Raw genomic sequence first — 24211 nt, 5'->3', positions numbered from 1 at the left:
AAACATTCCTTCTTATACGAAAGAGGTATTAAACATAACTAATTAATGTTCATTAGAATAACAGCACTGCATCACAGGCTTCTATACATACCAGATGTCTGAAGGAAACTAAATTTAGGCAATAACTTTTCTTCTTTGGGTGAAGTTTTAGCAACAGGAGTGCATGAATCATGAATAAAGGAGAAGTTCTTATGGCACAAAAGTAAAACTCCACTTGTTTTTTCATCTACTGAACAGTATTCAACAGTGCCTTCTCCTGCTATGGTTCGTATCCTGTTAAGGTTCCAAGTTGCACCTAGAAATGAGAAAAAATAGCTTTTTAAAAACAAAACTGATTTTCTCATACAAGCCCAATACTACTTAAAAAAATTAAGTTTTTCAAACACAAAATGTTCTTCTTAATTCACAAATCCCAACTCAATGGTCACCAACTCCATTATATTGAGCTCCAAAAAAGAACCCTCTCATCTTGTAGTATGGACTTCATAATATGTGTACTACATTATATAAACAATGTCTCAGTAATTTAACTATAAGGAATCATATAAAGAGCTGTCTGACCAGGCTAAATATATTTAATTCACTCTCTTTGATGCTGTGATTTAACCCTATCACCAATATACATACCACTGTTAATTCAATTGTACACTACAAATCATTGGTATGTCATCAAAAAGCATCGCAGTTACTTGAACTTACAAAATCACAATCGAACTTACACAATCCTATGACTGTCTGCCTACCTTAAATGACAAATTTTTATTAAATTTGTATTTTTCATAGCTAACAAACCCTCGGTCTTAACAATAGGATCATCTTCTTGTACCAGCTGGAAACTGGTTAAAAACAATAAAAGATTGTAAAGCAAGGAATCTGTGGCATCTGGCAACTCATACATATACGAGGTGGAAGCTGGTCACCGACCAGGAATAGAACCTTGTGATGCACTAGTCTTTCTCCCAAACCAGGAAAAGAGAGAGGGGCAGCTAGAGGTGGGCAGTATACATTAAGACCTCAAGTTTGTTAGCTATGGAAAATACAAATTGATTAAGAATTTCTCATTTGTTCACACTTGGAACAAACCCTCAGTCTTAACAGTAGGACAGACTTATACTTGGAGGGAGGTATGAGTATCTTAAACCGGATGGGAGTTACCTCACCTGACCACCCTTCCTAGAAAAATCAGTTCTAAAGAAGGAAGCCCAAGCCCTCAAGAAAATAGACAATCAGATATCTAAAACATCAGCCGTCTGGGTTGAAACACAATGATATATGGCCAGATTTATTGCATTCCAGGAACAAAAGAAAACTCTGCCTGTTCATGCAACAAACCATGCAATCCACAGAAGTTTGTTACCGCTCCTCACTCCCCTTGCAGGAGAAATGAGCCTTTGCTACTGAATAGGAGCTTTGTCTATTGTATAGTCACAATACAAAAACCACCACCAGTATGACCACCTAACTCACCTGTATCAGACCAGTTCCAGTATGTGACGTGTCTATTCTTCGACCCCCCCACAGGAAGAAGAAAGGTAAAAAGAGAAAGCAAGAGGCCAGCCAACTCACTCATTCTCTCATCTACATAATCATCTTAGGTAAGAGACAAACTGCTCCGCTAGGGGCACTGAGTGAAATACACAACTTGTTGGGCAGCCACCACCAGACCCAAGGAAAAAGTGTCCAAAGACCTGTGGGCAACGTCCTTTAGATAAAAAGATGTGAGCATGGACTGACATAGCGAAGAACCAGCTCTCAAAATTCTATGAACAGACAAGTTTTTCTAAAATGTCAAGAGACTCAGCAGACTCAGTGACAGAGCCATCAAGTGAGGAGTAAGCCTGTTTAATCGTCTCACATAACCAGAATGAAAAAAAAACAAAAAACAAAAAAATCCTTGGACACCTCCCTTCTGGACTGGCCTGTGCTAACAAAAAGTCTAAGGAACCTAAGTCTTAGGTGACAAATCTTTTTTAGTTGGCATCACAGTGCTATGACAGGGCAAAGCAAGAGCTCTTGCAGATTGTTGTCCACAAAGTCATTCAGTGAGGGAATGGAAAACGAGGCAAATCTGTCATCATGCACCAAGGGATTCTGGGTCTTAGATATATGAATGCCAGGACAAATTCGAAAGCCACAGACCCCAACCCCAGGTGTGTTAACATCATAACTTAGGCCATGAACCTCACCAACTCAATTTGAAGACTCCAAGGCCAACAGGAAAATTGTTTTTAGAGTCAGATCTTTGTCTGATGACCGATGTAGGGGCTCAAATGGATCTCGAGTGAGACTTCTCAGTACTAGAGAAAGAGCCCCACACAGGAGGCATGAGTTCCCCTGGAGAACAGGATGAAGAGATGTCCATACTTTTCAGGCATAACACCAAGCCCAAGGCCACTCTGTAGCCTCTGATAGCTGTAAAAGAAAGACCTTTCTCATCCCTGAGAAAGATCAGAAAATCTGCTATTTGCTAAACAGAAGCTCTGAGTGGAGATAAACCCTGGCGATGACACCAATCAGAGTAGATTGCCCATTTCCCCTGGTAAACTGGTGACGAAGATTTCCGTCTCAAAGCCCTTTGAGAAAACCCTCTCACTCAGAGGAGATATGTACTTGATAGTCTCCAGCCATGAAGAGACAGGGACTCTACTGACTAGTGAAACCTTTCCACATGAGGTTGGCAAAGGAGCTGTTACCATGTGGGAATTTCTCTTGGAACCTCTGACAGAAGAGACGGAAGATCCGGGAACCACACTGCTTGAGGACACAGACGTGCCACCAAGGTCATCCTGAGATTTCAAGAACTCATTACTCTGTTCAGAACTTGACGGATCAGGCAAAATGGAGTGAAGCCATATACCTTGAGATTGTCCCAAGGATGCAGTAAGGCATCCTCTGCTAGAGCAAGAGGATCTGGGACCAATGAACAATAAACCTCCAGCTTCCTTTTGAAGCGAGTGGCAAAGAGGTCTAGCATAGGCCTTCCTCAATTGTAAAAAAGCCTGTCCATCACGTCCTGATGTAGAGACCACTCCATGCCAGGATTGGTTCCGACAACTCAGCTTGTCAGTGACCACATTCCTCTTGCCTGGAATGTACCTGGCGGAGAGCTCCACTGAGTTGTTGATCGCCCACTGATGCAACTTGACTGTCATCGAATGGAGCTGGTGAGACACAAGACCCTCCTGTTTGTTCACATAGGCAATCACTGTGGTACTGTCCAACATCAGAACAACAGAACGACCCTCTACCCTCTCCCGGAACTACTGCAGACCTAGGAAAGCTGCTTCTAACTCCAAATTGTTGACATGAAGCAGCTTCTCCTCTTCATTCCAAATGCCTGAGGCAAGGAGATCTTCCAGATGCGCATTCCAACCGTCGATGGAAGCATCTGAAAAAAGGAGACAGTCTGGAGGGGGTAAAAGTAGAGGGACTACCACCGTGACATTCTGGTCGTCCAACCACAACGAAGGTCTTTCCCCATTTTCTCACCGAGGAACTGACTGCAAAGGTAAATCCCCTGCCCCAGACCAGAAGTCCTTCAGTTTCAACTGCAGACACCAAAGATGAAGACGACCGTGAGGGACCAGCTTCTCCAGAAAAGACAAAATCCCCAGAAGGAACTGCCACTGGTGAGCTGGTTGTTCAAACTCTGACAGGAATAAGCATGCCACCAACTGGGACTTCTCCAACCTCTGGTCTGACGAAAAACACCCTCGACATTGCTGCTGTATCTATATCCATAACCAGGTAAAGAGCTCTCTGGCTGGGAACCAGATTGGACTTCTCCACAATTACTACTATGCTTAGCTCCCGATAAAGCTGAAGAAGGCGATCCCTGTCTTAAAGTAGTTTCTCCCAGGAGCTTGCCAAGACCAACCAGTCATTGAGTATCTCAAAAGGTGAATCCCTTGAGCATGAGCTCATATTGAGACTAGGGCAAAGACCCTTGTGAACACCTGAGGGGCCATAGCCAATCCGAAGCAAAGGACCTTGAACTGGAAGACTTGCTCTCCCATATCGAAGCGAAGGAACTTCCTGGACGAAGGGTGGATTGGAATCTGAAAGCAAGCATCCTTCAAGTCTATAGACAGCAAGAAGTCATTGTCTCTTATCGATGCCAAAACTGTCTGGGGTGTCTCCATCCTAACCCTAGTCTTCCTTACAAAGTGATTCAGAGTGGAAAGGTCAATCACTGATCTCCAGTTGCCTGTAGCCTTCGGAACCAGGAAAATCCAACTGTGTAAAACCCCGGTGAAGGATGCTTCACTTCTTCCACTGCCTCTTTGTCCAGCATCTTCAATACTTCCTCCCGAAGAGCCAAGTACTTCGGGGAGCCACGAGCATAGGTCAGATTGAGAATTTAAGAGGGGGGGGAGAAGTCGAAGGGTAGTAGATACCCCTCACGAAGAACACCTACTACCCATTTCTCCTCTCCATGCAACTGCCATTTGGCCGAATGGCCTGCAAGGCACTCCCCTACCCGTGGAAATGGAGAGGGAGAGGCACCCACTCTACCGACGACCCCCTTTGCCCCTTCGTCTAGAGCCCCTCCCAGCCTTGAAGGGGAGGGATTGAAAGGGACACTGTTGTGTCTTGACTTTGACGGAGAAGAAGTCTGAGGAACTCTCACAGAAGTTGAACACTTGGACGAATTGACAGGAGACCATCTTGTCTGCCATTGCAGATGGAAAGGAGAAGGACGAGAAAGAGCCTCCGATTTTGAAACCCCAATGCAATAGCCTATCCTTGGTATCAGTTTGCTGCCAGTCGATCGCATCTTCTAAAATTGCATTAAGGTGGCCTTGATATGAAATGGTCTTAGCATCAGACTGCAACAGCCTGACAAAGGAGGAAGAACTTACTAAACCACCCACTGCTAGATCTAAAGCTATCCTGGCCACCGCAAGGATCACAAATCTAGCCAGGAGACAGTCTGGAAAATGGAAGCAGCAGCAGCCTCTATAGCCAAGGTCTCCTGCAAAGAAAATGATGGACCTTGAGACCTAACGTGATCCAGGGTCAAACTGCTAGGAGGCAGCATACAAGAGCCAAAGTAATGTAGTCCTGGAGGTTAGATTAAATTAGATTATAACATTTTTGGCATAGCCAAGCGCTGAGCTGTGGGGCCATTCAGGGCATATGTATATATTTGAAAAATAAACACAAACTAAATTGTAAAACTAAAAAAAACTATCACACATACAAACATGCATACAACCCATCTAACATGCAATTCACTGATTCATAAAAGTCAAACAAGAAACCTAAAACATTTAAGAGAATAAAATTATAATTCATATAAAAGATTATTTCTTAAAAATGTTACAATTTGCTCTGCCTGAGTACCTTCACCTAAAATATCAGCGAGTGTCTTAATTGCCAGCAAACAAGCTCTACGTTCATTTTCAAAATGGGGCATTCCACCAAAATATGCACCACAGTCAAATCCACGACAGGTGGAACAGCAAGGAACCTGCCTATCCGCTCCACTCATCATTAGATACCCTTGAGTATATTTAATGTGGCCAATACGCAATCTAGCTAAAACTATCTCAGACCCTCTATCCATCTGGCTATGAGGCCAAGGATGAGTAGAAAGCCTAATCGACTTTAATTAAAGATTACAGTGTTCCCCCCCGTATTCGCAGGGGATGTGTACCAGACACCCCCGCAAATAGTTAAAACCCGTGAATAGTTAAAACCACCACTAAAAATGCTTATAACTGCCTATCTTGAAAGTTCAGATGCCAAATGTATACCTTTGATAACATCCTACTTCAAATATACCTAAAATTACTAACCTATTACTGCATTAATCTTTGAGGTTATATATTAATATCATTTTAAAGTAATCTTAAACATTTTACCATTAAAAATATATACCTACAGCAAATAAAAGAGAGAGAGAGAGAGAGAGAGAGAGAGAGAGAGAGAGAGAGTGAGAGATAGAGAGAGAGAGAGAGAGAGACGAGAGAGAGAGATGGGAGAGATGAGAGAGAGAGAGAGAGAGAGAGAGCAACATCATATATTTGACCATCAAGAGTGAAATTATGAATTATTTCTGAGACACGAGAGAATAATAATGGAGAGAGAGAGAGAGAGAGAGAGAGAATAACTCCTAGACTCCGCTTCCTCCCTCACCAATTCGTATATCAAACTCATTTACTCCCCGCCATGTTCCTCCAAGTGGATAAAAAGACTGGGAATCGCTATTTTTAATTAATCTTATTAATATTTGAAAATTAGTTATAAGGTAAATCATTTATTTACACTACAAAACAAATAAACATACGTGAGAGAGAGAGAGAGAATGTTATCGTTACTGTTTAATCTCATTAAACGTAATATTATTTCTTGTAAACTCGTTACTGTATATTATTATTTTACCATAAAATGTAGTAATGTCCTTAAAGATATACTTATACATACACTTCCAGCCCAAAATAGAGGGGAGAGTGTTACCACTAGCGCATGCTAGTATCTCGTGTGGAGAGAGAGAGAGAGAGAGAGAGAGAGAGAGAGAGAGACGAGAAGAGAGATTGAGAGAGAGAGAGAGAGAGAGAGAGGGTTGTCCTTATTTAAAAGAGTGAAATGGATAGATTATTGTACTTCTTTAAAATACTATCACATGTAAATTTTGAGATTAGTTATATATTATTATTATTATTATTATTACTATTATTATTATTATTATTATGCAAAAATATTAATAAACATACACATGTACCATAGAAATGATCTCATATCAGCAAAAGAGAAAGAGAGAGAGAATTTCAATGATCCGTAGATGGCAACACTGGATTTGACAGTTGGAACCCAGCCAACCAAGCTGGCTACGTAACACGACACGGGGTTTGGGGTTTTTTTTTAATGCATTTCTTTATTTTATTTACATAATTCTTTTTATTTATAAACTAAAATCTTGCTAATTCACTTTAGTATTTTCTTTAATGAATTTATATTATTGCTGTTTACATTAATATTGATATTTCAAAATTAGTAAATCATCATCCAAAAAAACATACATCGCTTTAAGAGAGAGAGAGAGAGAGAGAGAGAGAGAGAGAGAGAGAGAGAGAGAGAGAGAGAGAGAGAGAGAGAGAGAGAGAGAGAGAGAGAGAGATTATCGTAGTAAAGTAGTACCTCGAGATACGAAAGGCTCTACTTACGAAAAATCCAAGTTACGAAAGCCAATACGAAAAATTTTACTGCTCTACATACGAAAAGTTTTCAAGATACGAAAGGTTGTTGCTACAAAGTCCTGAGATTCGCCCGGACCACCGAGAACAATTTTAAAACTCCCGCGCCGCCAACTGAGTAAACTCGCCACCATCCTCCCGCTCTCCCATTGGTTCCTGATGCTAGTCACCCCATAAGGTCCTGCTCTCCTATTGGTCAGCATCTACCCCTTGTGCTTTAAGTATTCTATTGGTAAAAGGTTGCTGTAAATTGAAGAACTTAATATTCATGCAATACATTTAATAAAAAAAAAAAACATTAGGTAAAGATAGAATAAAGAATAGAAATGAATGGTTATTATACTGTTTGGTAGTTTCAGTAGTTGAAGAGAGAGAATGAAAATTTATGGCTTACTGTGTAAAAGTGATTGCTTGGCGATCGTTCAATACTCGTAAGTGTGGATGTAAACCAGACGTTTGGAAGCTTTTTTTTTTGTTGTTTATTCTAGTTAATGATTACTTAATTAATTTATTTGAAATGAGTACATGCAATACATTAATAAAAAAATTGTGAATTAGATATCATAAAATATAAAATAAATCAGACTGCCAACTAATACGCATTTTTTAGAATTCTTCTTCTGTTTTATTATTACGTTACGTATATACGTATGTTTCATTATAGCTGTCAGTAACTCGGTATCTCCGTTAGGTAAAGATAGAATAAAGAATAGAAATGAATGGTTATTATACTGTTTGGTGGTTTCATTAGTTGAAGAGATACTAATGACAATTTATGGCTTACTGTGTGCTAGGAAAAATGATTGCTTGGCGCTCGTTCGATACTCGTAAGACGGGTAAGAGCTGAAAGTAAACAATCGATTGGAAGGTTTGTTTTTTGTTTGTTTGTGTATTATAGTTAATGATTAATTAATAATTATTTGAAATGAGTACATACTGATTATTTATACATTTTATTGGCATATTCTAAGCTTTTAGCTCTTAAGTTTAGATGTCAGAATCGTAGACTAGGCTACAGTAGCAACCGCTAACATAGGCTAGGCTTATTGCTAAGGGACATAGTATGCTAAAGTCCTAATATATGCAGTAAAAATGGGGTTGAACATTATATGCAGTTGAATATTACTCAAGTATGTAGAGTATTTTGCCTTTTTGGAGTCATATTTCTTCCGTCGTAACCCTAGAACATGTGTTTTAGGCCTGGAAATATAATTTACTGGGGTGTTTTTGGAAGGCTTGGAACGGATTAGCCATTTTACATGTAAAATGTGTTCCAAGATACGAAAAACTCTTGATACGAAGGCCGTCTCGGAACGGATTAATTTCGTATCTCGAGGTACCACTGTATTTGTAAAATACTTTTGCATATGATTTTTCTAATTACAGTTATTATTATTATTATTATTATTATCATTTGAAAATATTAATAAACATATTACGCATATATATACCATAAAAATCTCTCTCAGTAAAAGAGAGAGCGAGAGAGAGAGTGAGAGGAGGGCAACGAGAGAGAGAGAGAGAGAGAGAGAGAAAGGGGGTGGAAATTTCATGAGCACTTGATGGCAGCAACAAATCAGCTCCTTCCCCCTCGTCACTTAACTTGATACGCATGTCTGAGTTTTAGTACCTGGAGTTAGAGAAAGAATCTGACTGGGATTTCCTTCATTCTTCCATAATTTTTTAAATTTATAAGCTAAAATCTTTCTAATTCACTATGGTATTTTCTTTAATGAATTGATATTATTGCTGTATAAATTAATATTAATACAGTGGTACCTCGAGATACGAAATTAATCCGTTCCGAGGCGGCCTTCGTATTATGAGTTTTTCGTATCTTGGAACACATTTTACATGTAAAATGACTAATCCGTTCCAAGCCCTCCAAAAACACCCCAGTAAATTATATTTCCAGGCCTAAAACACATGTCCTAGGGTTACAACGCCGATCCGACGGAAGAAATATGACTCCAAAAAGGCAAAATTCTGTACATACTTGAGTAATATTCAACTGCATGTAATGTTCAACCCCATTTTTACTGCATATATTAGGACTTTAGCATATGTCCCTTAGAATTAAGCCTAGCCTATGTTAGCGGTTGCTACTGTAGCCTAGTCTATGATTCTGACATCTAAACCTAAGAGCTAAAAGCTTAGAATATGCCAATAAAATGTATAAATAATCAGTATGTACTCATTTCAAATAATTATTAATTAATCATTAACTATAATACACAAACAAACAAAAAACAAACCTTCCAATCGATTGTTTACTTTCAGCTCTTACCCGTCTTACGAGTATCGAACGAGCGCCAAGCAATCATTTTTCCTAGCACACAGTAAGCCATAAATTGTCATTAGTATCTCTCTTCAACTAATGAAACTACCAAACAGTATAATAACCACTCATTTCTATTCTTCATTCTATCTTTACCTAGTGGAGATACCGAGTTACTGACAGCTATAATGAAACATACGTATACGTATCATAATAATAAAACAGAAGAAGAATTTAAAAAAAAAGGATTTTGACGTAGGAAAAATCTATTTCTGGGCGATTGGTTCGTGTCGCCCAGCGAAATAATCCTTTAGTTCATTATTTCTTAGGTAAATGATCTAACAAATACCAGAGAATAAACAAAATAAAGAAGAGGTCAGTATAACTGACTCGCTCACCCAAAATAAAAGAAGGGTGTCGGTATGGTCACTAGGGCGAGTGAGACCACTACCACGAACTTCTTGCCATTTAGAAATTTCCCACAACAATTTCCCTCAAGGAGAGAGCTGACCCACAGAACGGGGCGGCAACTACTACTACTGCAACCCACCCCAAGCCGACTGCCGCGCCTCTGGTGGCCATCCTGAAGTTAGCAATCAATCTTGGGCGAAGGGTTGGGAAGAGGTGGGATTTCGCTGGGCGACACGAACCAATCACCCAGAAATAGATTTTTCCTACGTCAAAATCCTTTTTCTGGGCTCAGTTCGTGTCGCTGCGCGAAATAATACCAGAGAATTAGCACAAGATTAAAAAGAATAGAGGGTCTCAATAAAACTAAAAACTAAACTAAAATACTATAATTGAAACAAAATTGAAATATTCATACAAAATCTTCAGACAATTTCTGAGTAAAGAATAACAATTAAATGTAACTTACAGCTATAAATATTTACAAAAGTATTTACACAAGTTACAAGTATGAATATGTAAATTAACATGTGTGTGGAAAAAATAACATAAACAACACACTCAATAAGTTCATAGATACAAATCCATAAGGCAATAAACCATTGATAATGGGAGTGTGGAACCCTAGCATAAAAATAAGGGGACCACACTCTTAATGATAATATATACAAACATTTGTGGGTGACCCTAGCATAAAAATAAGGGACACACCACTAAGCAATCATGAGAGCAGCTAAGACTCGAGACGAAGTGTAGAGCAATATGGTAGGCTAGACAAACTGTTAGGTAAGGTAGGTAGAAAGGAGATCTGGATCTTCAATTGTACTACTAGGCAGAGTCAGGGGAAACTATGTTACCCGCTGCAACTGCTGAAAATTTCAGAGATTCCAAAGACTTCAAGTAGTGACGCTTAAATACTGTCGGCGATTTCCATCCAGTATATTTTTTCAAATCATCAAAGTTCATATGTTGAAAATAATTAATTGAGGTGGCCACTGCCCTGACACGGGTGTGCCTTAGGGAAAGATTCAGGGTTAGCTTGTTTAATAAAGTAGAGGATCTTTGTGCTTATACCTTCTTTAATGAATAATGGTACCACCTTTTTCTCTCCTAAAGAGGGGACCCGAAGAGGAGGAGGATGTCCTAGACAGAAAGGCTCGTAAGGTCATCACTGGACAAAGAGAAAGGTCTTTCCATGGTTCCCACCTCAACAAAGGATCCTCATTTTTTGCTAAAAAGCTGCGATCCGGAGAAAGCAGAACTTCTCCTGAGGGGAGAAATTCTACATGACCCGAATCTCTGGATAGCGCCGACAGTTCTGAAATTCTAGCTCCTGAAGCCAAGCTTAATAAAAAAGGGATTTTGACGTAGGAAAAATCTATTTCTGGGCGAGGAAGCCGTGTCGCCCAGTGAAATATGTCTGCTTTAGCACTATTTCTAGTAAAATATTGCTATAATACCAGAGAACTGCTAAATTGGACATGTCAGAAGCTTCTGACTCGCTCACCTATATAAAAGGTGTCGGTATAAAACTGGGGCGAGTGTTAAACACTACCACAGCAACCCCTCCTATTAGCCTTTTCCTCATCAAAAGACCCTAAATACGGGGAGCCGAACCATAGGTCACACCTAGCTACCCCGTTGAAGGCGTCTGTGACGTCATACTTATCGATAGCAATGAAGCTTGGTGCACTGCAAGGGGGGGAAAAAACCAGGGGGGGATTTCACTGGGCGACACGGCTTCCTCGCCCAGAAATAGATTTTTCCTACGTCAAAATCCCTTTTCTGGGCTCAGCCGTGTCGCTCCCGTGAAATTGTACCAGAGAAACACCAAGCTACATCACTCTGAAAAGAAATAGAATATTAAATTGTATAAATTAACACCATACACCAAGTCAAATAACAAAGAAATGTGCTGCAGTAGGTAGAATGTTAATAATGCTGGCATAATGGAAAATATTCATATGACACAAGGACAGTACTATATTGATTTGTAGCAGGAGACACTGACCTCCCTACAGCTATTGCATGATATTTAAGATCCTCCAAAGACTTAAGGTAATGCTTTGGAAAACCCAGTGCGACTTCACCAACCAAGTATACTTCTTCATCATCAAAGTTCATATATTTGAAGAAATTTACAGAAGTTGTTATAGCCCGAATACCACGCGCTTTGGGAAAGGACCCTGGGCTGACTTTTTTGGTAAAATACAAAAACTGCCAAGCCTTGTTCGAATAAAGTCCTGAAGAATGTTATAGCCCCGTTCAGTGTCATTACTTTGACATTTGATTCCCTGAGCAATGTAGGCAATTGTTTAACTGCTGAACCATACTGGCGAAGCGTAGATTCTCTTTTGTCTGACTCCAAGAACAAAATGTTCTGTGGATCAATATCCCCTACCCTCCTACCTGCAAACTTCATGAAATCCATAAAGATAGGGTTTTGTGAAGACCTGAGGAATCGAACACAGTCACCGTTTGAACTTTTTGCTACAGCCTCAAGTCCGGGAGAGGGTGAGGACGAAGACCTAGTTCCAGGAGAAGGGGAAACCAATTGTTCTTGGGCCAGTAAGGAGCTATGAGAGCCACCTGACCTTTGAAGGATTTCAACTTGTGCAGCACCTTCAGGAGAAAGTTCACTGGAGGGAATAAATAAACCTCCCTCCACTGGTTCCAACCTATACTCAGGGCGTCCGTAGCGTATGCTAGAGGGTCCATATTTGGGGCTACGTAACAAGGCAGCTTGTGGTTTGCCCCTGTAGCGAACATATCTACTTCCAGACCCGGTACTCTCCTACAAACCCTCTTGAAGGATTCCTGGTCCAGTGACCATTCTAACTCCAGGGGGACTGACCGGGACAGTGCGTCTGCTACTACATTGTGGACTCCTGCCAGATGGGTAGCCAATAGATGCCAGGTGTTCTTGTCAGCTAGGGAAAAAGTTGCTATCAGAACGTGGTTCACATGACTTGACTTTGAACCACCCTCAGTTTATACCGTGTATCACTACCGCACTGTCGAGAGCCAATCTTGATATGAGTCTCCTCCGGAGGACGGAGCTTCATTAAGGTCAGAAACACTGCCATAGCTTCCAGGATGTTGATGTGAAGCTTTTGGAACTGAGGTGACCAAGTTCCTTGAACCTTGACGTGCTGTGAATAACCTCCCCAACCTGACAGTGATGCGACTGTATGCACCAGTAGGGACGGGGGAGGGAACTGCAACTGTAACTCTTTGGCTAGGTTTTCGGCCATTGCCCATGGACGTAGACGTTCCTTGGGAATCAGAGGTACCCGGCCGAACTTGTCGCGACACTTGGCATTGGCCTTTGAACGTCAAACTCGATTGATGTCCTTGAGCTTGGCTTTCAACAGAACGTCTGTGACTGAGGCAAATTGGAGCGAGCCTAGGATCGTCTCCTGATTCCTTCTCGAAGCCTTTTGCATTTTAAGAATTGGCTTGTAACCTTGGTCATCCCCTTCCCTGATTGGAATGGAAAGATTGTGTGAATCCAAGCCCCAATGGATACCTAGCCACTGGAACTTGGATTCTGGGGCCAATCGGGACTTGGTCCTGTTGATCTTGAACCCTATATATTCCAGGAAAGGTATGACCTCGTCCATGGCTTTCATATACTTGTCTTTGGCCATCTCCCAGATTAGCCAGTTGTTTAGGTACGCCACCACCAATAAAACCTGAGACCTTAGCTCCTGCACCACTACCTCCGCCAGTTTCGTGAAAACCCTTGGGGCTATATTCAGCCCGAAGGGCATCACCTTGAAGGAATAGGCTTCTTTCCCTAGTTTGAAGCCCAGGAATGGATGGAAGTGCCGAGCCATCGGGACATGATAATAGGCGTCTGTAAGATCTATAGAGGTGGTGACGCCCCCACGGGGAAGTAAGGCCCATACCTGAGAGATGGTCAGCATTTAGAACTTGTCGCAAGGAATGTACAAGTTTAAACGGGACAAGTCTAAGATCACCCTTCTTGGTCGGCGGTCCCTTTCTTTGGGACACTGAATAGACGACTCTGAAATTTCAAGTTCCTTGTCCCTTCTGGAGAAGATCCCTGGAGTAATCCATCAACCCTTGGGTTGGATGCTGATAGATGGATACTATGCTTCCGGCTCAGCTGCTGAACCCCCAACGATGTTAAAAGAGATACAGCCTGCCTCCTATTTGAAGAACTTCATTGAGATGATGAGGGTCGGGTTCCTTTTCTGACCATGCACCTCTAGCTCGCCCTTGGGCTCCTGTTCCTCCACGCTGACGAAAGAGGCCTCTAGCCCTGCAACTCCTAGCAACCTTGGTAAAAACAGGTTGAAATACCGATTCTCATAGACCGGGTTAAAAGTAGGCGACACCGAATACAGTGGGGGAACCTGTTGGCTAGCCGACGGCGAAAGGAAGACAAATTGATGCTGTTGCCGAGGCTGAGCCTTAGAAGATGAAGGTTGGGGAACTTGCTGAATTAGAACAGCTTGTAGCACAGGATGCTGTTGCGGAACTTGGAAAGGTTGGTACCTTCTTGACCCTTCCTAGCCCTAAAACTGGAGGAAGAAGACTCTAATTTCCTTTAGAAAGGAATGCCCTAACGCAATCTGATGCTTTGATTAAAACGTGATGCCTCGTTCTGAACCTCGTTTACTGCCGAAGCTGGGAAGAGATCTGCACCCCAGATTGAGGAATCCAGAAGCTTGTTGGGTTCGTGCCTGATCGTAGCCTCGGATAGAACGTGCTTCCTGCCAATTCTCTTAGTAACCGCAAAGCCGTACGAGTCACATTGCATGCTTAAGGTTGGTACCTTCTTGACCCTTCCTAGCCCTAAAACTGGAGGAAGAAGACTCTAATTTCCTTTAGAAAGGAATGCCCCAACGCAATCTGATGCTTTGATTAAAACGTGATGCCTCGTTCTGAACCTCGTTTACTGCCGAAGCTGGGAAGAGATCTGCACCCCAGATTGAGGAAGCCAGAAGCTTGTTGGGTTCGTGCCTGATCGTAGCCTCGGATAGAACGTGCTTCCTGCCAATTCTCTTTAGTAACCGCAAAGCCGTACGAGTCACATTGCATGCTTAAAAGTAACTACTCCCGCAATGACTAAACAGCGGTTCATGAGCGTACTCCAGAGCCGCCGTCTCCGTCATCACTAGAGAGTTAAGAGACCTTGCAAGACGTGTCCTAGCATCAAATTCGGCTTGGATCAGTGCGTCTGACAGAGGCGCTCACTAAACAAGTTGATTGCACAGTTTGGCTTAAGCTTGCCTACCGAGAATGTAGCCGGCAAACTTCCACAAATTCTCCCTACCTGGGAGTAGCAATGATGTGGGATCTGTCTCGCTAAGCTGGGGCTCTTTCCCGATCCACTGCCTGAAGGGTAAGTCCTGCTACCTTTTATGTAAAAGGTAAGGAGTTCCCGTCATCAGCCGTAAACATCGTGAAAGGGCTTTTAAATGCTGTTACCTTAGTATTTGAGCAGATCCACTTCTAGGCTCCATATCCATACTTGATGAGCCTGATTGCTAGAAAGGATAACAGTCCCCTTGGAGACCTTGTCCTTCCTAATCGAAGCTGCCTCCATAAGCCTAACATAACCTATAAATGGTGGCCATAACCTTTCGGGGAAGAACTCGAAATCCTCGAGTCTACGTGTACCACAACCTTCTGCAGTCAACATCCCGCTGACAAACGGAGCGAAGTTCGCTACCCTCCAAGGATCACCAGGGTGGAACGGAGGGAGCGTGGACCCGTCAGGCATGCTCTGACCTTGCACCAAGTTACTAGGAGGTGCCAGAACTGCCGACTCCTGTCTGAGACCTGCAATCAGGGCGTCCTGTGCACCCTAAAACTTTTTAAAAACACCATTTCCAAACCTTGCTGCGACTGAACTGACTAAGCTAGCAAGACCACTGACCTGATTTAAAATATTCGTGTTGAACAGGTCTTTGCCGACTAAAGGGGAACCTTCCAGCCCTCCCTACGGTACCTTATGAGGTATCCGATCTCAAGACATTGAAGGGATGGACTTGAGGGGCAATGGGAAGAAGTTCTCATCCTTAAGGCCTTGGATTTGCAGACTTAGAAAAAAAATCTCAGCCTAGGTTTAATATGTGTATGAACCTCTGGCACCTGCCCAGGCCTTGGCTTTGTGTCTGATTGGCTTTTAAGCAAGGTTTTACCCGAAGGTTTTCTCTTTAATCTAGGAATCACAGAGAAGGAATGCGACCTGGGAGGGGGCAAACCTCCTGTGAAACCCATGAAGGAATTGGGAGTAAAGGGAGAGGAAGAATCAGAGTCACTCGAGGAAAGACCACGTTGACCAACTAGGCTAGCCTCATTAACACTGTTACCTGTAACCATATCTAGAGTAACGGGCAAATCCTCACTACTTCAAGTGAGACGACTTTCCAAACCAAGGTCCGGCAACTCTGCCTCTTGCTGTTCCATAACTGAATCTTGAATTGATTTGATAATTGGCTGCTAAGCGACTTTTGGGTCAACGTATCTGGCAGCTTTCCCGGCTGGGAAGGCCTGCCATATCTTGAGGTAGAATATTAGGCTTAGCTTTCCCTACGTTCTGTCCAAAACCTCCAACCCAGATCTTGAGGGTGGAGAGTGCAGCATGCTTAACAGACTGCTCCGTCTGTAATGCAAGGAAGGAAGTGTCAATTTCGAGAAAAATCTTTGAACATTATCCTTACATAAGTTGATTAATTAATGTAATTTAATTTAAAGAAATTTATATTTATTTATTTATTTATTTAATTTTTTTTTTTATATATTTATTTATTTATTTTTATTTTTTTTTTTACACTAACAAAAGTAGTGTAATATAATTCCATCACAATATGCATAGAACAAGCAGTGCGGTAACTTTCCGAACAGGTAACCTGTTGTACAAGGCGTAGCAGGCAAAGCAGTTTTCGTGATGCCAGACTACGGAACCGGTAAGCAATACTGCGCACGGGGCATGGTTCCGGCAAACATCATGGTTGCACATCCGATCCTGTAGACAGGCAACCAGACACTGAGTGGCCTGTAAGTGCAATAATATATAAGAACAATTGCACAAACTTATTAGGATTATTATGATAATAATGTCATATGCCGGAGCATTCAGGACTGAAATAATATATAGGTATATAAAAAATATATATGTATATATATATTCATATATTTACGTCCCGGGGACTGTGTAATAATTAAAACAACCCGGAGCTGTATGACCCAGGGGGGGTGGGGGTACACGAAGTAACCCGGGGTCCGGGGGGGACGGCCACATGAACTCGCAAGTTCCGTGGCAAAAGAAAGGAAAATATATATATATATATCATATATTTACGTCCCGGGGACTGTGTAAGAAATAAAACCACCCAGAGCTTTATGACCCGGGGTGGGGGGTACACGGAGTAACCACATGAACCTGCAAGTTCCGTGGCAAAAAGAAAAGAAAATAAAAATAAAAAAAAGAGAACTAAAATAACAAATATCATATCTCCACCTACGGAAGGGTAACTTCCGTAAACATAGCCCTCAACGGCTAACGGAGAAGCCGGAATCTAAATCCGCCTTATGCAGAGAGGGAATGTTTTAGGCGGATGGATGTAAGCTCCGGGAGCTGAAAGAAGCAGAGCGCAACAAATCCACGGAAGCCGAGGCTGCATACGCAAAGCAATCATCAACTCCGGAGGCGGTCGGCTGAGAAGCGACACCCACCAACCTAAGGTCCTGGAGGACCCTCTACACCCCCCCCCCCTCCGCTGATGGGAACGGCTGTCAGCGACAACCGAGGCGAGAGGAGCACCCAACTACTGGGGGCCCACGTGAGGGGGAGGGAGGGAGGGCTGATGGGGTGACGATCACGTGAGCAGCGTACCCTCGCAAATAAAAGATCACGAGGAAAACGCAGGCATAGCCTATGTAGGCTAACCGACCTAACATCCAACATATACATAGAGAAAATAAAATCAATTACTTAAAGCTAAAAGAAAATCAGCTTTAACACGGGGGAAATGAAAATAAACTTACGTAAAATATAAAAAACCAGCAATGAAGGCCACTCGATAACGGTGGGCGCAAAAGGGAAAAACTACTTGCCTACAGACAAACGATAAGAAACGGCAAGCTGACGAAAAGAAAAAAAGGGAAAATTCTTGAATGAAAATAAACCAAACTTAAAAATAACAGGGGGGGGGGGGGGGGACGGTGGATAAACGGCGAAGCACGAAATAAAGAAAGTACTCGAATGAAGACCCCGTGAAAAACATGAAAATAATGAAAATAACAAAACATAACGAAAATAGGATCGACTAAAAACTGCCACCCAGAAATAAATAAATAAATAATGTACTGAAATATCACATGTTACAAGCAGAGAAGAAGACCACTCGAAATCGGTGCAATTCAAGGATAAGCCGTAAAGGCGACTTGCCGCCCGCCCCACCCGCTACTTATAAGTGACGCTAATAAAATCCTAAATAAAGGCAAAACGAAAGGCAAATTCCCTCTCTAAATATTGAAAAAGGGCGGAACCAGTACTTAACTTGGGTGAAGAGGTAGATTGACGATCCGTAACCAAGAATAAAAATAAAAGAACAAATAGCTATATTCGAACGTACGAACACGATATGGCTATCGAAAAGTATGACGTCACAGACGCCTTCAACGGGGTAGCTAGGTGTGACCTATGGGTCAGCTCCCCGTATTTAGGGTCTTTTGATGAGGAAAAGGCTAATTGGAGGGGTTGCTGTGGTAGTGTTTAACACTCGCCCCAGTTTTATACCGACACCTTTTATATAGGTGAGCGAGTCAGAAGCTTCTGACATGTCCAATTTAGCAGTTCTCTGGTATTATAGCAATATTTTACTAGAAATAGTGCTAAAGCAGACATATTTCACGGGAGCGACACGGCTGAGCCCAGAAATAATATTTTTCTTAAGAGCATTATGAATGAACATGTCGTATTATCTGTATCTGAAGCCAGTTTTAGAACATCATTTAGAAACCATGACACTGAAGTAGGCCTTACGGAAGGTCTAAGTCTAGCACAAGCCTTGGGAATAGACGAAAAGTAGGAGTCTGTTAAGTCTATATTAAAACCCAACTGAAAGATCTTCTTCAAGGCTGACTTGTTTGTCGTAATAGTGCTAGCTGCGAACCCTTTTTCAAATAAGGATCTGAAAAAGGATATAGCTGAGTTGACTGTCATGATTTTAATGTCCGATTCTCTCAGGAAAGATGCCAACTTTTTAACTGCAGCGTCATACTGCCTCAAAGTTGAATCCCTTTTATCTGATTCTAAGAAGAGGATATTTTGTGGATCTATATTTGCTTCCCTCTTGGCCGCAAACTTCATGAAGTCCATAAAGTTAGGGCTTTGAGAATTCCTGAGGAAGCGAACACAGTCTTCATTTGTACCGACTGGGAGAGTCTGGGATTGGGAATCCGAAGGGGACGAAGACCCAATTCCAGCAGCAGCGGGTACCAATTGCTCTTCGGCCAGTCCGGAGCTACTAGAGCTACCTGACCCTTGAAAGTCCTGAGTTGGCTCAGAACTTTCAGGAGAAGATTCACCAAAGGAAAGATGTAAATCTTTTCCCAGTTGTTCCAGTCTATGGATAGAGCGTCTGTGGCATAGGCCAGAGGGTCCAGGTTGGGAGCCACATAACAAGGAAGTTTGTGGTTCGCTTGAGAGGCGAACAGATCTACTTGTAGACCTGGTACCCTCCGGAGTATCCATTAGAACGAACTGTTGTCCAGCGACCATTCCGACTCCAGTGGGACTGAACGGGATAGAGCATCTGCTATAACATTTCTCACTCCGGCCAGATGGGTGGAGGCGAGGTGCCAACTGAACTTGTCCGCCAGGGAAAAGATGGCTACCATGACATGATTCAGGTGTCTTGACTTGGAGCCTCCCCTGTTTATGCAGTGAACTACTACTGCGCTGTCCAGAACTAACTTTACATGAGAGTTCTTTGGTGGAAGGAGCCTCTTCAGAGTCAGGAACACTGCCATTGCTTCCAATACATTTATGTGGAGCTGGCGGAATTGGGGTGACCACGTTCCTTGAACTTTCTTGAACTGAGAATATCCTCCCCAGCTGCTTAATGAAGCGTCTGTGTGGATAGTGATTCCCGGAGGAGGGAATTGAAGAGGCACTGACATGGACAGATTCTTCATCTTTGTCCAAGGACGCAGACGATTTCGGAGAATTTGCGGTATTGCTGACAACTTGTCTCTGGATCTGACATTTGCTCTTGAGCGCCAGATCCTGGTTAAGTCTTTCAGTTTGGCTTTCATCAAGATGTTTGTCACTGAGGCAAACTGAAGGGAACCTAAGATTCTTTCCTGGTTTCTCCTTGAAGCATATTTGTACCTTAGAAATTGCTTCACTGACTTCGCTATTTCCTTACTTTTGGTTACTGGAATCGACAGAGTGTGAGAAGATAGATTCCATTGAATGCCCAGCCATTGAAAACGGACTCCGGAGTGAGTCTTGACTTTGTCCTGTTTATCTGGAACCCCAGATATTCCAGGAACTGAATGACTTTCTTTGTGGCTTTGCGGCATTCCTCGACTGTTGGTGCCCATATCAACCAGTCGTCGAGGTACGCTACTACCATTATCCCTTGAGACCTTAGTTGTTGAACCACTACTTCCGCCAACTTCGTGAATACCCTGGGGGCTACGTTCAGACCGAAGGGAACTACCTTGAAGGAGAATGCTTGGTCTCCCAGCTTGAAGCCTAGGTAAGGGCGAAAGTGTCTTGCAATAGGGATATGATAGTATGCGTCTGTAAGATCGATAGAGGTGGTGACGGCCCCACGGGGAAGTAAGGTCCGCACCTGCGAGATAGTCAGCATTTTGAACTTGTCACAGCGAATGGCTAAGTTTAACTGGGACAAGTCTAAGATTACCCTTCTTTTTAATGAGCCTTTCTTTGGCACGCTGAATAAGCGACCTTGAAACTTTAATCGCTTGACTCTCGCTATTGCTCCTTTCTGAAGGAGTTCCTCTGCATACTCTGTCAATTCCTTCGATGGAAGTTGAAGGAACGGTCTGGGTGGAGGGGGGCCTCCGATCCAACTCCAACCCAGGCCTTTCGACACAATACTTTGTGCCCATTTGCTGAATCCCCACTGATGTCGGAAGAGAAACAGTCTCCCTCCTACCTTGGAGATCTCACTGCTGCTGAGCCGAGTGACCTCCGCGGCTTCCACGGAAGTGCTTTCCCCTGTTGAGCAACCTTCCTGATCCTCTCTGACGAAAGGATCCTCTAGCTTTACTTCTCCTGGCGAACCGGTCGAAGTGTTGAAAGGCCTGGCCTTCGAACACCTGGTTAAATGCCAGGGAGACCGCATAGGACGTGGAAGGTTGAGCTTGTGGGGAAATCAGATAGATGGGCTGAGCCTGAGCTTTCGACGTGGAAGGCTGCCCCGGCTGAACGACCGGCACCGCAGACACAGCCTGACTGAAGTGCTGAGGCTTCTTTTGGTAAGGCTGAAACCGTTTGGTCTTCTTTAGTTTCTTGCCTGTAGACGAAGGGTCTTGACGTCTTTTAGCGGAGAGGCCCCAACGGTCTTTGAGGCTCTGATTGAGCCTCGTGGCCTCGCTTTGAACCTCTCTAACCATCGCTTCTGGGAAGAGGTCTGCCCCCCAAATGTTGGAGGAGAGCAACTTATTCGGCTCATGCCGAATAGTTGCTTCCTGAAGGACATGCTTCCGGCAGTTGACACTCACAACCACAAACTCGTACAGGTCCGATTGGACTGTACAAGTCTGTGATTTGGTCAACAGCTTGAATAGCGGCTCTGAAGCGTATGATATGGCCGCTACCTCAGTCATTGCCATGGTGTTAATAGACCTGGCCAGCCTAGTTCTAGCCTCAAACTCGGACTGAATGAGGCTATCGGGGAGTCTCGGAAGCTTCTCGCCGAACTGATCCATCGCACAGTCCGGCTTAAGCTTGCCTACCGAAAAGTATTCGGCAGGTCTTCCCACAAATCCCCAAGCGAAGGGAGCAAGGGTGATGTGGGGTCCGCCTCCCTCAACTGTGGCAAGGGCTTTCCCTTTAAGCCAGCCGGGATGGTAACGCTGGCGATCTTGGTCAGGAAAGGAAAAGGAGTCTCTTCCTCCATCGTAAAGATGGTGAAAGGACTCTTGAATGCCTGGATTCTGGTGTTGGAACAGTCCATTTCATCCAGACACCGGAGCCACTCCCTCTGAGCCTGGTCCCTGGAGTACAGCACTGTCTCCCTAAGAACCTTATCCTCCCTATTCATAGCAGCCTCTGTCAGCCTGGCGTAGCCAATGAACGGAGGTTGAAGATTCTCCGGGTAAAACTCAAAAGTCTTCGATCCTTCGAGTACCACACTCCGGGATAGAAATGAACCCGTCCTGGAAAGGAGCGTATGAAGCTACTCTCCAGGGATTGTTCATGGAGAATGGAGGAAGAGAATCATGAGGAGGGAGCTGGAGTAGGCCTGCGCCAGGTGCCGGAGAGGCAGCTTGAGGGGCCTGATTGAAGCCAGACATAGATTTTCCTGAGTGGAATCATGTTCCGACAACTGGGAGAACATCTGCTCCATACTCGTCCTCAGGGACCCTACCAAGTCTCCCATCTGTTGCATCATCCTGACGGAGAAAGCGTTGGGATCAAAGCTAGGAACAGATGTCGACGTGGACGGGTAACTCACCAGAGGTACCGAAGGGGAAGGAGAGACCACTGACTCCGCCGGAGTACGGGGTCTCTCCTTGGAGGACTTATTCTTCGAGACTCTAGAGCCTGAAGCAGATGACTTACCCTTCTCTGCTCCAGGATTAGAAGCCGAAGACTTACGAGAGGAAGACGCCGAAGAAGTCTTTTTAGACGACGACGTCTTAGTCAGAGTTTTCTGCGCTCTGTGACCCTTCACTTTGGGAACCACAGAAGCGCTGGGGCGTAGTATACGAGAGCTCTGCTCCTAAAGCCTGGACAGGAGCAGGAGAAGAAAGATAACCAGTGGCGCCCAAGGGAAGCCCTTGAGCGTCCAACGTACCTACCTCGACCAACAGATCATCTACGCCTACCATAGGCTCTACATTCAAATCTAAAGTGGCGACCTCCGCCGAGATATCCTGGCCTGGTTCCTTCATACACTGGGCGACCTGCCCTTGGATCGCAGTCATCGTCGAGGCTGCCTCCGCCGGGTCGACTTACCCCGTCGGCTTGCCGCCAGGGAACAGCAGGACAGCCATCCTCTTCTCTAGGATGTAGGGGTGTCCCTTGGCGGTGTTCTTCCCGAAGCCGCCGACCCAAGCTCTCAAGGTTGCAAGAGCAGTCTCTCTAACCACGGCAGCCTGGAAGAGAGGGTGTCTATTAGATTTTAGGCTAAAGTTGAGATTCAACCTTAGAATAAAATAAACTTAAGATTAGACAATATCAGCATATATTCCATAATATTAGGAGGGAACTTAAGCTTAAAATATATATCTCAGAATTCATATCGAATGTATATACAGATGGAAAATACTTACCCCGTCCAAAAACTGACTCACGAGATCGTAGCAGATCATACACGTCTCGTGGAACCAGACCTGCAAACTCCCATGAGAAGTCGAACACGGAGCATGAGACCTGCAGACCTCATGCCCGCAGGGGTCCTGGAGCACAGCGTTGCACCCCGGGTGCTCACAGTTGGTAGTCTGTAAGTGGAAGGATACATGAGTATCGATATAAACACCTCACAGGGCTACTCTAGTACTCCGTTGCATGCCGGAGAATGATAAATTTTTGGGCATAACCCCTCCCCTATCACCTTAATAGGCATAAAATGAAGACTCCGGCGTAGGCTGGAGAATGAAAACACCAAGGTCAGGGGAGGAACCCAGCTTAAGGTAACTTATAAATAACTTATAATTAACTTAAGCATAAAACAGTTAAAATAAATCCGGAGAACGACCCCGAATCGCGGCGCTGTCCGACTCCGTCGGCGACGCCGGAGAGAAGGAACGGTGTAAAGCAAAAAGTGACCAACTGAAACGCATACACTCCGCCGGCAGACGGGGCTACCGTACCTCCCCCCCGTAATCGATGGGGCTCCACGAAAGAGAACAGAGATCCGTCATCACGGGGGAGGAGGCGAGGAGGGGCGAAAACAGTTCCCGAGCATACAGCGGAGCGCCGGAGCAACAAAGGCGGAGGAGGACCACCCCCCAACTCCGTCACAGCGAAGCACCACCATAAACCAGAGCAAGGTCACTCCCAGCCAAGCGTCTGTCCAGACTCCCCTACTCCCTCCGCGTAGGGAGAGAGGGAGTCAGCCCGGATGGAGCGAGCAAGGACAAA

General features: G+C 43.8%; 1 protein-coding gene across 1 annotated transcript in view; it reads right to left on the bottom strand.

Annotated features, from left to right (window-relative positions):
* LOC135211839 (nudC domain-containing protein 1-like) overlaps positions 1-24211 on the bottom strand; it is a 285976-nt gene that overhangs the window by 141688 nt on the left and 120077 nt on the right. Inside the window, exon 5 of the mRNA XM_064245051.1 lies at positions 92-295. Coding sequence (XP_064101121.1) covers positions 92-295 — 204 coding nt within the window. The remainder of the gene's footprint in view (positions 1-91; positions 296-24211) is intronic.

This window comes from Macrobrachium nipponense, chromosome 19 (assembly GCF_015104395.2).
Source record: "Macrobrachium nipponense isolate FS-2020 chromosome 19, ASM1510439v2, whole genome shotgun sequence".
NCBI classification, from domain to species: domain Eukaryota; kingdom Metazoa; phylum Arthropoda; class Malacostraca; order Decapoda; family Palaemonidae; genus Macrobrachium; species Macrobrachium nipponense.
This window is presented reverse-complemented; position numbering and strand designations above follow the sequence as displayed.